The sequence below is a fragment of the Lampetra fluviatilis genome, chromosome 35 (assembly GCF_964198595.1).
Source record: "Lampetra fluviatilis chromosome 35, kcLamFluv1.1, whole genome shotgun sequence".
Lineage (NCBI taxonomy): Eukaryota > Metazoa > Chordata > Hyperoartia > Petromyzontiformes > Petromyzontidae > Lampetra > Lampetra fluviatilis.
Genome location: NC_136309.1, coordinates 6769347 through 6784307, shown reverse-complemented (window position 1 = coordinate 6784307; position 14961 = coordinate 6769347). Strand labels below are relative to the sequence as shown.

Below are 14961 nucleotides of genomic sequence, written 5' to 3'. Positions count from 1 at the left end.
ATAAAGAGGTGGTGTGACCAGCACCATGCCCAGCTGCCTTTGCCTCTGCAATGCTGATGTTCCGAGTACTCAGTTAAGGGGATGCCCAGGATAGACTCAGATACCACTCTCCATGGATGTTAGCAACGGCCAAGAATCAAACTCAAGTAGCGCAGTGTGTTAACCACTGCGCCACAACTCCCCCTTAACACACACACAGACACATTAACAGAAAAATGCGACGGTCTGCCCACCCCACCAGTGGTATCCCTCAATGATACTGAGGAATCAAACACAAGAAAGTGATCCCCCGTGTAGCTTTTCAAGGCCGACATCGCACACGAGGGAGTGGGTGGCCACCACCGCACCCAGTCGTCTTTGTCTCCCCAGTGGCGATGTTTATACACCACATCAGGTACTCATTTCAAGCGGAGTCAAGCGAAGCGAGGCTCGGAACCGGTTCAGATATTTGTCACCGATGTTGGTGGTGGCCGTGAGCGGCAATTGAACTCAGGTCCCGGGTTCGTAGCATGCTTACCACTGTGCAACCGCTTCGCACTGGAGGAAATACACACATGCACAAGCTCACACAACAAACAACATTAATAAATACATTCATGTGTTTAGGGAGAGAAAAAGCGCAGGTATTTGGTCCCGCAAGGATTTAAATGAATGTATATTCAATGCGGTACATTCATTTAAAAACCAATAGCATGTGTAACATGTCACAAGTTTTAAAATTATTCTATAATTCAATTGCAACTCTTTATGGCCTCTTCATAAGGACCAAATGAAGACTATTTTAACCTGCGTCTTACACACGAAAAAACCTGTTGTTTTTTGCAGTCTCTGAGACCATTGATGCTTCAGCTTTTTCATCGAAAAGACAGTGCGCTCACTCCTACTAACTTTTGTAAATATACCACGAGGGGTGATTCAGTTATGACAACATCCTGATGTGTTCTTACTGCTCACTTTGAATTTTACTTAAACTTTCGAACACATCAATGATAAGTGTAACTGTAATGGAATAAGCATTCATAGATGTGCATTATTGCCTTACGTGTTTGGTAATCATCCCACAAGATCTTTAACCATTGTTACCCACTGAACTCGTATCGGCTAGGCCAGGGGTCGGCAACCTGCAGCTCCAGAGCCGCAAGCGGCTCTTTAAGGACTGTTTGATGGCGTAATTTATTACGGACCACTATCTCATATTCACATGCATTGTGGTTCTTGAAATATTGTGTTTTTTTTACCAAATTTAAAAAAAATGCCTCTTCTTGTTATTTTGGTTGCCGACTCCTGGTCTAGGCTAATCACGAGGCTATTTGAAGAGAATGGTACTGCATGTATATTATAAATGTAATTCAAATACCTTTCTTTTCCAGCTTCTTGATGGTGTCGTCTGCCTCCTTCTGCTTCCTCCGGTTGAGGGACTTGACCTCCTCAATCTCGCCATTCTTACGGTCTAGAATCTGTTTCAAAGAAGAAAATTTAAACAAAACACAAATATTGCAATGAGCAAAGGGACGTAAGTTAACAACAGCGTACATTTATAATACGCCCATGATGTAACTAACTTATCAGAGTTCAGAACGACATAGGAGGGAACGGAAATGATTGGGACAGACGGAGCAAGCAAAGGAGAGGAAATAACAATGAAGGGTGGAACATTCAACTTCTTTCTTAGTGAGCCTGAAATAGAGCAACGATGAGATGTTACCACTGAATTGCATCATCCTGAGCCTTACTCAGTACTGGCATGCCTGCATTCGAACTTGACTACGAGTTACAACTAAAAGACAATATCTTCCCATGCTCAAAATATAATTCGGCAGCAATCACCTTCGTTGGGGGTCCAGAGTCGGTTGAGAAAATTCTGTATTCTTGTGGCGGGGAAATGGTACTCATTTTATTGATCGCAGAAGTAAGATAGGTAGAATGGATTCCCAATCAGGACATGAATTCAAAAAACTTTGAATGTTGAGCAGAGCACTAAGCCACAATGCTAGCATGAGCATCAGGATGATCAACTCACTGCTGGATGAAGGCCAACACACATCACTGCCATCCCTCACGGTTCCGCTGAACAAAAACCCATCTCGAGCACATAAGATGATTTCATCGCTGTGGTTGTCATCCTCTTGACATGTTCACTCATTTGGCTGCCATTCCATCTCTAGTCTCATCCAACAGTTATCATCTCTGCTAATGATGTGTCCTACCCAAGGCCACATACTTTTAAAAAGTCAACCAGATGTCTATAATTTGTATTTGTTCTCTGGTTCATATGATCTTCTGTCTCTCGTTGTATTTCCAATGTGCTTCTTGATGTACAAACGTTCCAATTCACTTTTGCCTCCCTCTTTGATGGAAAAGATTGAAGTATTACTCCAAGATTAAAGTATTTCATTCTCTATGTAAAGGACAAAATACAGTTGTATAAGCAAACCTCATGAGCTTTCATTACAGCGGGCTCTTGCCAAATGTAGTACTATGACACTCCAGTGTATTGAGATTGCTAGAAAATATAATCATATTCTTGATTCCTTCTGTAAAGTCACGTAGTCGACACGTCGTGAGAATTTTATTGTTTTATATGTTTATTATTTTATTATTTCCCTTCTACGTGACTTCACCGAAAGAACCAAGAATATGAATCCCTGCAGTCACAAAAGCTTTAAATCAAAATTTAAATCTAAATGTAAAATGTAATCATGTTTGGTTATTTTATTAACCATTAATATAAGTCGACTCATGAATTACATTAATGGGTACTTTGCAAGAATTTGTATGGTTAGAGGGTGAGAACGAGTTGACTGGCTCCAGATTTCAGTGCTAACATTATATTCAAAGTCAAAATGCACTCAGGTATGATCCTTTATAATGATATGCATACAGTACAGGAAAGACTCTCCTCCCAACAAAACAGCTTAAATACATCACCTTGGCAATTTGCCCTGCTGTTGGTAAAAAAGATATCACTCTTTTTGCAAATCTGACAAGGGACATCCTATGATCATGTTTATATGACAGGATGTATATTTAACCAATGATGTGATAAGATAAAAAAAAATTACATAATCTCTATCAAATCAAACATATCAACATAACACAGCAAACAATGATTAATGTCTCACATTTATCTTGATTCTAGCCAGATATTCTACTTGTTTCCTACCCATGCTGCAGACATAAACATGCCTTTTTATGTATTCACAGCTCAATAAAAATGATGTGCCAATACAATCTTCTAAATAAAAAAAGTAAAAATTTGTGTGTGGGTTTGTGTGTTCGCGTGCTTGCGAAGGATTTGGCTCTCCAACGGTGGGGTTTACGTACAATAAAAATAGCCAGGTACCACGCCGTAAGCCCCGCTGTGAGCAAGCGCTATTCCTTTTTCACATCCGTCAACTTAAAATTAGTTTAATAAGCGATTTAGTGCGATTTTTGTGCGCTATCTCTTTATTTATTTATGACGCGTGCACGACCATACCTACTCACGCGCCTTTGTTGGGGGGTACAGGCCCATGCCAAGTCGCACGCCTTCGGTGGGATTGAGGGGGACTTTTTCTTTCGTGTTAAAAATGTTATAAAAATACACTAAACACTGAGCTTAAATCTTAACTATGTGATATCCCCCCCACCCCGATGTGTGCAGTTACTACAATATACAGTCGGTAGATGCAGAGCGGCCGGGGAGATCGTGGCTGGAGGGGGGGGGGGTCATGGGCAGCAGCCCAGCCTGCCAAGGTGCCACCCCGGCTAGCTGGACAATCTAGGTGAGGCCGGAGGCTCTGCACAGGACTAGGCCTCACCACGCCACTCTGTCAGGTGAGTACTTTGTGCTAGAGACTCGATAAATACTGCTATAGAGTCAGCATGTACGACTGTAGTGATAGCAGGTACCACCAGTCGGTATGCACTGCTGTCATCATAGCAGGTACCACCACAGGCAGTATGCACTGCTGTTAGATTTTTAAGAGTAGGTTTGACATGTTCTTTTGACCCAGGCAACGCCGGGTACTTCCCGCTAGTATTAGCTAAAATTAATTCTACCTGATACAGAGTTTAAGAATAAAATAAAACGCAGTTAATATAGTCAATTGGAGTTTGCCAATTTGACTTTAAATATATTACCTTCTATCACACATTATAAATTCCTCCAAAGATGTAAAGGGTGGTTTTGTTTATATCTGCTGCTGTTCAGATGTTTCAAACAGCATACGAAGGCTGGTGTAATCCATTTGTCTTCATAACCAAAACTATTTTTTTACGTTAAAAAGGCCATTTTGGACAAGGCATCTGAAATGTGGGACCCATATGAGAGCTGCTGATGCTACCATGCCTTTCATTTAACGTTATACGCTGTTTATATAGTATAACTTTAGAGTTCACGCCAGTTTGTTTTCAGTTCACCGAATTTAGAGTTAAAGATGGAAACGTCCCCGCACCACTCAGTTACAAGCGTAGAGAAATAAATAAAAATCTGCATGCAGCGTTGCAAAGGATGGTCTTATTTATCTCAGCAAGTCTCTGCCAGCTTGAAATCCACACTGCTTTTTCTATTGCCCTCCACAAAATAAACACACCTAGCTTCTGAGGAAGCTCACAAGGCAAGACGCCAGCGGTACATTATGCAAATCCCAGCTTTGTGCAGGCAGAGGAATGGCAAAACCTTGCTCTTGAACTTGAGCTGCTCTTGTGCAGACCGCACTCAATATGTTGGAAACGATTTTATTTATACTAAACAAGTCTGTTTTCGTTGTCTTTTCAAACACGTCTACCAATGAAAGTGAATGTAACTGACAGCACAATTTTTTTTTCTAAATGTTGTTATTATATTGTTAGAGCAATTAAATTACAATAAGCATCCATGTTTGGCAACAACAATGTATTTCCCCTTTTGTATTTACAATACGATTATGATATTTGAAATATAATTATTTTATTGGCTGGCCAGGCAGCACTGTGGTGAGAGCAAATAAATCACAATAAAAAATGTAACATTTTAAATAACCGCCAACAGGCATTTGAACTAAGTACCACTTGATGGAAGTCAAGTGGTCATGCTATGGAAATAATGGTCCCTACCATGGGAATATGGAATTTACATGGCTGGCGTTGGGCCATCAATGGCAATGAGTGCTTCTCTATTGCTCATTTGAGCTGGGGAACACCAAATTGAATTATCTTACGAAACATGTCAAACGTAAAATTACATTATTATTGTGTCTTTAACACCATTATTGAAAGAATAAGAATTGTCATTTTGATACTGTAACAGAGGGCAGTGACATTACATCATCATCTGTTCCTTCTGCCAGCTGATTTGCGATAATGGTGCAAACAAATTTCCACGATTCTGTTTCTTTATCCAGTATCACTGCATCATTCAATCTCAACGTGTATTGTTCCAGACCTTTTACCACTGTCTTACATCATGTAAGAATGACTTCTGAATTAATTCAAAAAGGTATATTATTTAACACGAGATGGAATATTTGTATGCCTTACAAGCAACGTTCATTATTTGCTAATCAAACAAAATATTTTGAACTTGCTGAAATACGTGAAAACCCAAAAATCTGACTTTGGAAAGTTTTGTTTTTGTGCACTCAGTGGTGACTGGGTTGAGGCCATCGTCTCACTGCACTTGTGAACGTGATTTAATCATGGGGAGCTGAAACTCAGGACGTCATGCCGTGTTTCCACAACCAGAGGGAAGTGTGCTGTCTTGGTGTATGACCCGGGCTGGTCTTGCAACAACAAGCCGGCATTTCCCCACGGCAGCCCTACTGGGCCTACCTGACAGCAAGCAAGCTCATCCCGTGCCGTACGCCTTCATCCGGGCCAACTGCACAACCAGTTGTGACACCATGATGCGCTCAACACAAATATGGAAAGTATGCCCCACGACAGTACTCGCTTTGCACCAACTTAAAGAGCCGTGTTTCGGTTAAGACCACAAGGCGGAAAATTACAAAAAAGAATGTTTTTTATTACAAAAGGTAAACTTAATCCAAGCCTCCATTAAACTTTGTTTAAACAAGTTTTTTTTCAAGATTGCTTGCCGATATCTAAGGATATGGAGGGGAAGGGGACAAGGCAGGGGTGGGGGGGACTTTGGGGAGTGGCCGGGCCCACAGAGGCATGCGTTGCATGGAGAGTGGAAATGTGGACTCTAGCGCCTTTAAGATTGCTACTGGGCCAGAACTGGAGCAGAGCAGGGCTGGCTGAAGCTGGATCCCAGTGGTTGTGAAAACATAGCAAACGTAGCATGTGGTGTCGGCTCAGGGCTCTGATGTGGCCATTAGACCCTGAGTCAGCCAGCCACTTCCATAATTATTCACGAACAGTCAACATTTAGAATACAATTCTCAGAACAGTACTTACGCAATCATTCTGAGGCACCCGATTGGTTACATTTTAATTTGTAAAATAATCTCAACGTGACCGTGTTGGCAAAGTTAAAAAAGCAATGTGAAACTCCTGTAAACATCAATCGAAATTGTATCCAATAGGAAAGCAAATGTTTGCGCTTAATGTGACAAGACCACACAGTGACATGGACTTATGAAATAACTCCACGGGCAGCCAATAAAGGCTTACGTTAGAACTAAAATATTGACCTTTACCTTTTAAAATCTGGTATATATTGCCTCCAAATTGTTCGTGTGACTTTTTGAAATGTCATGTCCCATCGAGACCTGTGTTCTGTAAATCAAAGGCAGTTTTTCATCCCAAACATTAGAAGCCCAACACTGTTTTGCCATCGTGGCACAAAAAATGAGGAATGGGTTTCTACCCTACATTTAAGTGCGTTTGTTGGTATTAAAGTGCAAATTGCTTCATGGGAAAGAATTTCAAAACAAATATTCACTTTTATGTTGTGATAGAATAATTTGATTAAGGTAGTTAACATCGCAACGGTGGTGAGATGTTAACGACCTTGCCTGGTATACTGAAGGTCGTGGGTTTGATCCCAACCATGATACCTGTATATTTGGAGTTTGCATGTTCTCCCTATTGATTTTTCTCCGGGTCCTCTGGTTTTTCCCTCCACATTTAGAAACATGTATTTAGATTATGTGGCAGCTCTCAATTTCTCATAAGCCAACTTCGTTGAGCTATAATTTGTGGCCAGGTCACATCTGAAAAAGAACTATATAGCTCAGTGGGTCTTACCTGGTAAAATACAAATAATTTATAGTTTAGTTTGAGTATCTATATGGATGAGAATTCCAAATTTAGTTTCGATAGCCATACATTTACAACATTTTCTGGTGAGTAATATTGTTTTCAAATATAGATATAGATTTAAAGATATATTTGATGCATTTCACCATGGTAATGAACAGAGTAGCTCATAGATTGTCCCCAATTCTTTTAAACAGTACAACTGAGTTGTAGGTGAATACAAAACACGAACGTACAAAGACGTACAATATATTGCATTTAATAATGGCATTTATTTATGGAGGAAAATCTCATTGAGTCTGAAGATTATAATTTTTTCACAAATGTTCTGCATTGGGATATTTAGTTAGTACCATTAATGGGTGTTTAGCAAATCGGAAGAAACTGGAGTACTTGAGGGAGTGTTACTTCTTCTAGATTTGAAGCTTTCGTGACTGCAAGGATTCATATTCTTAGGTTTTCGGTAAAGTCACGTAGGTAAAACATTAAAATTAATAAAAGTAAAATAAAATAAAAATCACGACGTTTCGGAGGCAACACAAGCTTCCGTCTTCAGGTGGAACCGTCACAGCCACGACAGCTGTATCAAGTAAATGAGAGATTGCAGGAGCTACCACTCCGTTTATATAATGGTTGGAGAGGGGGGAAGGGCCAAGTACAGCACACTTTTTTTATTCATATGGTAAGGTAGGGCTACCGAGCTAATTACTTAGCACTGTAAATGCCTGGTAACCACAGAGTGCCATGCCTACAACACCTGGCAAAAAAATGTATTATGTTTGTGTACTCAAATCTTAAAACATTTCTAACTCTTGAGTAATCTTTCAGGGACAGCCTAAACATTTAGTAGTTCAACTTGGGGTATTAATTAGCAATCACAGTCCATAATTTTTCTAACGATAAGGCACTTTCAGTGAGTTCATAACGCTCCTGGGTATACCACACGGAATAAATAGCTCCCCTTTTGCACTGGCCAACCTAAAAGATGACTCACGAAGTGACTAATACTGTTATGGACATGAATGATCGTAAGCATAGGCAAATGTACTTCTCAGAAGTGCACTTAGTTTTTCCTTCTTGGTAAACTAATGCCAGTTTAACTGAAATCCTTCATCAGTAATTTCAAGAATAGACACTCATTTCAGGCTGAAATGACCGAAAGGAGGTCACAGTCAAGGTGTCTCCTTGCTGAATTTAGTGTGTGGGGGGGGGGTGGTATTCATGTTCATAGGCTTCCCTGAGCCAGTGACTTGGCAAGGTCTATTTCCACAGGACAACCACTCTTCACTTTCCACAATTTGTTACTTATTTTATTAACCCCAGCGGAATGATTGGCCAAGTTAATCCACCGCCGGGATTTGAACTCGCAACATTCCAACTGTGAATATAGTGCTCTAACCATAGTAATTGGATATTGAATAAAATAGAGTATATTAAATACAATTACAACAACAACAAAAACTTTTGCTGCATGGCTCTCAAATGCAATTTTTTTCATCTTGCAATAATGTCTCGTCAGCTTGCATCATGCATAATAAAGATTGTTCGCAAACGAGACGGCCTGTGCTTGGTGTTCTCCGTGCAACTGCCAAGTAGGGCTACCGAGCTAATTGACCAGAGTACTGTCAAACAGAATCGCCACGCGTCTCCACGCACGAAATTTCTAAGATTCCTCTCTGCTTCTGTTGCGCTTTCAAAACAAACTTTCCGCTTATGAATAATTAATGATGGTTCAGATAATGTACAGGGTAACTTGGAGAGTTGCAGTGTCAGCAACTTTTGTATGGATTCACACCCGACCATGCAAATTGAGGAAACACACAATTCATCATTGCCTGTTGTTTTGATATTTGTAGGGGTTTTTTTTAAAAGGAAAATAAACAGTTCGGTCTATGTGCCACCAAAGCCGAACGCGGAGGTACATGACATAAGCCAGAGACTTTATTATATTTGGAACTTCAATATCACGTGGTACTTTAAAACAAATGTGCTGCCCTGCATTATATTGTAATGTTAATGGTAAAAGGCAATTACATGCATACACATTATTGGCTACACATCACTTACCTGTAGTCGTCAATTCTACAAAAATAGAATTGCTCACATGTAAGATTTATTGGCACAATAACTTGAATAAATTAGCATATTCTTTATAACACATATTTAAAATTTCCATAATTCATCATCAGTCAATACCCTCCAAGAGAAGAGCCCACGATTAATTAAGCACATTTCAGCACAGGTTATGTATGACCTTTGGCTGTGTGGCTTACAAATATATCCCAAATGTTGGTTGTTGATTAACGCGTTGCACGTTCTTCGTAACTCGATTCCACGTTCTAATGCCGAGCAATGCAACACTGCACTAATAAAATGAAATGCGGTAATGCATGCGGCTTCATTTTCTGTGAATCCGATTAGAGGTGCAGAAAAGCAGGACGTTCACTTTGAAATGCTGCTAAATTAAAACCTGTGTGGAGCCATAATTATTATAATCATACCTTAGGCTTGTTTGATCTCTGTTAACTTTAAAAGACTCACTGTTGTCCAAACATAATTAGTTGCTGGGTGGTTTCAAGCAGTGCTGAGCCTGGCTTCCAATAATAAACGGGTAATGGAAACCTCTGAAAAGCAAAACAACAGCTGACAGGGAGCTCTCTCTCTGATCTCCTGTCCTGAGGCCACGGACACACATCATTCAACCTCACAATTCTTCTGTGGCAGAAGCTGGGCAGATAGAAACTATAGGAAGTACCGAATACCTTCCAACTAAACGTGAGTTATTTCATAAAGTAGGAAGCAATGCCCATTAAGACGTAGATATTTGGGATGGGCATGAAGTTCGTTAGATTCATGCCACTGCAGGTGAACATTTTTTAAACTAGCATTCATAAAAGTAAATTACAATTCTTAAGGCTTTGCGGCTGCCTGGCATTTCGAATGGCCCCGGGCATAAGCAAGTTAGGGTAATGAAAAGCTTCCCTTTTCATTTATACTCAGCTCTTCCCTGTTATTTTGGAAGACAAGCGGATTATGGGTTTTATGTTCACATGATAAATTTCCAACACGAACAGCCGTCCAATTGATTTATGATGTGCCATTGGTTTATATTTCGAGCCATTCTCGTCATAAGTAAAGTACTGCAATGCCTTTGATACTATTACACAGGTTTACATTGAACACGCAGCCCCTCACGTCAAGTGCAGGGCACTATAAAAGCTAATCCCAGCACTTGCTGCATGCCATCAAACATGAGCTCTTTTACACTCAAGGAGCATAAACCAACTCCGGTCATCCTCACAGCGCCATTTGGCTGGCCATCGAACAAAGATGGTCGCAGCATCGTGCGCTTTCAGATCCGCTTCTGTGGCCGTCTGGAACCCCCTTCCTTCCGATATTAGGAAGCCACATGAGCTACCCACTTTAAAATCTAGATTGAAAACTAATTTCTTTAGAACTGCTTTTTGTGCTTAGTTTATCCTTCCCCTGCACCTTCGATTAGCACAGTTGGCTATGCACAGTACGAAATAAATTCAACATACATACATATTGAACAGATATGTTTACACGTATTTTTAATGTTTGTTTTTCAGCCAAATAGGAAAAGAATTAAGAGTGTACTTGCACAGCCCTTTGCCAATCTGATGTTGGATGAGTGTCTCCCCACGATGTATGGGTTGTGGGAGGTGATTTGCCCATACTTCACCACACTGGTTAGCGCATGTTGGGGGAAGGTGGAAAAGATGTCCATGTGAGCATAGAAGAAAACAATACATTTTGCTCCATTGCCCTCTGCTGCCCCCACAACGTAGTCCTGTCGCTTGTAACACCTATTATGCATCGCAATTGCCTATACAAGCACTATCCAGCCTCAATCCTGTTTAGCTTACAAAATCTGACGTGATTGGCCACGGGGCAAATGGTTTAGTCATACGAAGGATTGCAGTGATATAATATCGCATCATCCGTCTGCTATGGGTTCATGTTCAGGAAGTGCAGAGTTCTCAAAAGGGTTGTCTAAGTCTGCAGTCCTGTCTGATTTGTTTGTAGCAGTGATTGATCTTGATCCACAAAAGTAAGCCATTATGAGCCAATAATATTGCGAATTAATAAAAGAAAACCTGTTTTCCTGAAAGCCTCACAATCTCCACTAGAGGGTAGAATGCATCCTGCTCATTAAGGAGACGCATGCAACTTCATAGGGCCAGCATAGCAGACATCAGTAGCCAAGCGTGTAAATAAATAAAAATGTATACAATGTTTAAAAATGGCAGCTCTTTAATTATCTGAACCCAGCAAGCGACACTATGTTTCAATAATCAGAAGTGGAACTAAACAAGTAATTAAACTTTATTACCACATCATGGGACCTCCTTTGCCAGTACCAAAATATGAGAATAGATTTTCCCCTTTTTTTCTCACAACAAAACAGGTGTTAAGATGCTAAAACACCAAACTGAAACCTTTTTACAAAGAATCATGTCTGCATTAACCACAATACTTGTGGTCAGAATGCAAACAGCCCGAGCTCTCATTACTCTGATAGTGCATTGTCTTTGTGCTGTATGCCTTTTGGCGTCCTCTGGTCTAACACCGTTGTGAGACTAGGCTCAAAAGAAAGCTGTCACTGGTGTGGACCAATCAGTTTCAAAGACAATGCATATATTATCAGAGTACGTTTTTTGTTTGCATTCTGACCACAAGTATTGTGGTTAATGCAGACATGATTCCTTGTAAAATGTTTCAGTTTGGTGTTTTAACATCTAAACACCTGTTTTGATGCCAGAAAAAAGGGCAAAACCTATTCTCATTTATTATCACAGTTCACATGTTACACAATTACACAAGGCGAATTATAAAACGACTCAATCACGAACTCAAAAATGTACTTTTTAAATTACACTCTGCTCCATGCGCAGATGAAACTATAAAATACATTCGTGGGCATTGTACCAAATCATTTCAGTGTAGCATTTAGCTTCAGATGCGAATTAGGTTTCTCTGCAGTGCTGAGTGAAAAACTGAGCTGAGTTTGTAAACTGACAGCCTCTGCCTTATACCATAGATCTCTCCGGTACAAAGGTGACCTCTGCTAATAAAGAGACCGACATAACTGTGAGTAGCTTTCATTAAAACTCAACAAAAATAATTATACAAAAGCTCCCTCACCTTGAGGAAGGTGAATGTAGTAAACTAGAATGTTTTGGATGGGTTAAGTGCAGGGAATTGTGACACTATTTTATCAACACACACACACACACACACCTTCTGAATGTCGGCATCGTGCTTTTGCTGAAGTTTTAGCTTCTCCTCCTGAAACATGACCTCCAGAAGTTTGGTCCTCACCTCCAGCTAAACAGAACAAAATAGCAAACAAATTAAACAAAAACAATGTACAAGGTTAAATGGGCAAAACACACTAACGGCCACTTGTTTCTCAATATAGTAGATGTAGAAGTAGTTTGCCAGCTCAGCAGCCACCACATATTGAAGTTTAACGGAGATGTTTGACATTTTCAGCCATGCAGGCTGTATTGTATGTGGGTGCTTGCACTTGTATAGAGATATGCACAATAGTAGAAAGCCTTTTAAACGTGGCAAAAAAAACCTTTTACTTGCAGGCCTTCCCCAAAGTCTGTCTTGTGAAGGCTACTTGGCTTGAAGCATCATCTCTTTTACCAACTTTATTACCTTATACATACACAGTGAAAATTTATGGGAGTTACTGACTTATTTTTCTAAAGGACCATAAATCCCTTCTGTGTCTTTCCAACGAAAATAGCCTGTCCACCGAGGCACAGACTGAGCTACGTCAGTGCCAGCAGGCGGCCTGGCCAAAGGGACATCAAAGGGATCTCTCAGGCTTTTGCTGTGGCAATGGCAGGCATAAATCAGGCTCGAACTGAGGGTGGTCACGGGAAGGATTTACATAGAAGCATTGTGTCCATGAACAAAATCCGCCCCTTGGACGGCACATTGAGCAGGGGAACGTTCACAGTGCTACTTCTGCACCCGGCCAAATGGGACAACGTATTCTCTTGTGCAAGCCCCCTGAGAATGGGGGACCAGCACCATTGCAATCTCAGGAACTGGCCCTTTCTGGGGCTCAAGGGAGATGGCTGGGATGCCCGAGTAGAGTGCGCCAAGGAGGGAGGCCTGCCAGGACCACCCCTCAACATTCTGTCCAAGACCCAGCGTATAGTTTCTACTGGCTTTTCATAGAGCATGGTGACAATGGGCACAATGAAATATTAAGTTGACTGGGTTGCTCAGAAGGCTAATGCTATTGTTGTAGTCAGAGCACAGAGCCATCACTGCCAATGACCTAATGGACTGCACACAAAAACACCATTGTAATTTATCTTGGTCATTGCATTTATTTTGGTAATAACTAGCTTCAGAGAACATTATTTGGCAGACAGACACAAAGTGAAGCATGTACTCAACAACGCAGCTGCACAGACCACCATGTTGTGGTTGCATTTTATCTTTGAGAACAAAGGCCTATGATGTCATTTCCCTGTCATCGTATGTGATGAGAGGCTGTGCTGATGTTGGGGCTTCCAGGATGGAAAGATATTTGCAGTACATGTATAATTAGACTAACTAAACGTGGGCATATCGACAATGCTGTATGTGCATTAGTGACTGGGGGTGACATCATTAACTTACCTACAACATCATGTCACTACATCTGTATTATTTACCTTATATCTGTCATTTCACTACATTTCCCTCGATTCTATCTCTCGTCTACCTGAATGTGCGTGCTACATGATTTTGCACGTCCACCGTCTGTCTCTCACATTTCACTTTGATGCATAAACAAATGTAACTATTCGGTTGAGCATTTGGATCCTGCCAGAAAACTAATTAAGGCAATCTGCAAAATGGCAGAAAGAGCTATGAAGTGTAATGTTTCTGACTTATCGAGAAAAGTTAAACAAAGGCTAAATAATCTTTTTCAGGAGATTCCTGCAATGGAATGTTACGGGGTATTTTTACATGTGGGAGTTAACTCAAGTTCTTGGAAAAACCCTCACGTATAAGAGATAGTGTATAAAACTACCGTGGTATATGTATAATAACTGGTGCTGAAATGTATTTAACTAGTGTGCACAAAAGTATTGTTTGTGCTCATCACCATGCATTTGTAAAGTGTTGCCTTTGTGTGTTGGCCGTTTAGGATTTAGACCACAAAGATTCTCAACTCAACAAGGGGGCATCTATTCCTGGCAATCGTTGAGAAAGGGATAATCCAGCAACTTTGGCACCACAGCCCTGGCAGCAGCGGATTGCACTCATGAACAATTTTATGGGAAACTATAGAGCGACAATAATTAGCACATGCCAGGCCAATATTAGTGTTGCTCCCATATAAAAATTGTCAAAGGAACTGATGGGGCATTCAAGCTGGTGAACCTTGGACCCAAAGGCAAGTGAACTAAACAATAGTCCAGCCTCCCCATAATAACAATAGCCACACATAATAACTTCATGATTAATATGAATCAAAGCAGAGCATTAATGTAAACAAGCGGCATGCAGCTGAACTAAATGAACCATTGCGAAAGAAAAAAAAAACAGCTCATGCGTGGCCTTCTGGCTAGGCATAAAATTATCCCATTTTGTTTACAAAGACGTTGAGCTTTCATCGCATTCCAGAACAGCACTTGATTATGAAGGCAATCACTTTTTATTAAATATGTCATTTCAGTCTCAATGGGATGGCTGCAATAGAGAAATTAAACAATTCCTGACACCGAGGCAAATTGTGCC

The 14961-nt window shown here is 40.6% G+C and overlaps 1 protein-coding gene across 1 annotated transcript in view; it reads right to left on the bottom strand.

Annotated features, from left to right (window-relative positions):
• Positions 1–14961, bottom strand: part of LOC144944588 (centrosomal protein of 112 kDa-like) — a 219240-nt gene that overhangs the window by 182055 nt on the left and 22224 nt on the right. The window contains exons 8-9 of the mRNA XM_078872873.1: positions 12448–12534; positions 1358–1457 (exon numbers count right to left, since the gene is read on the bottom strand). Of these exons, the coding sequence (XP_078728999.1) occupies positions 1358–1457; positions 12448–12534 (187 nt within the window). The remainder of the gene's footprint in view (positions 1–1357; positions 1458–12447; positions 12535–14961) is intronic.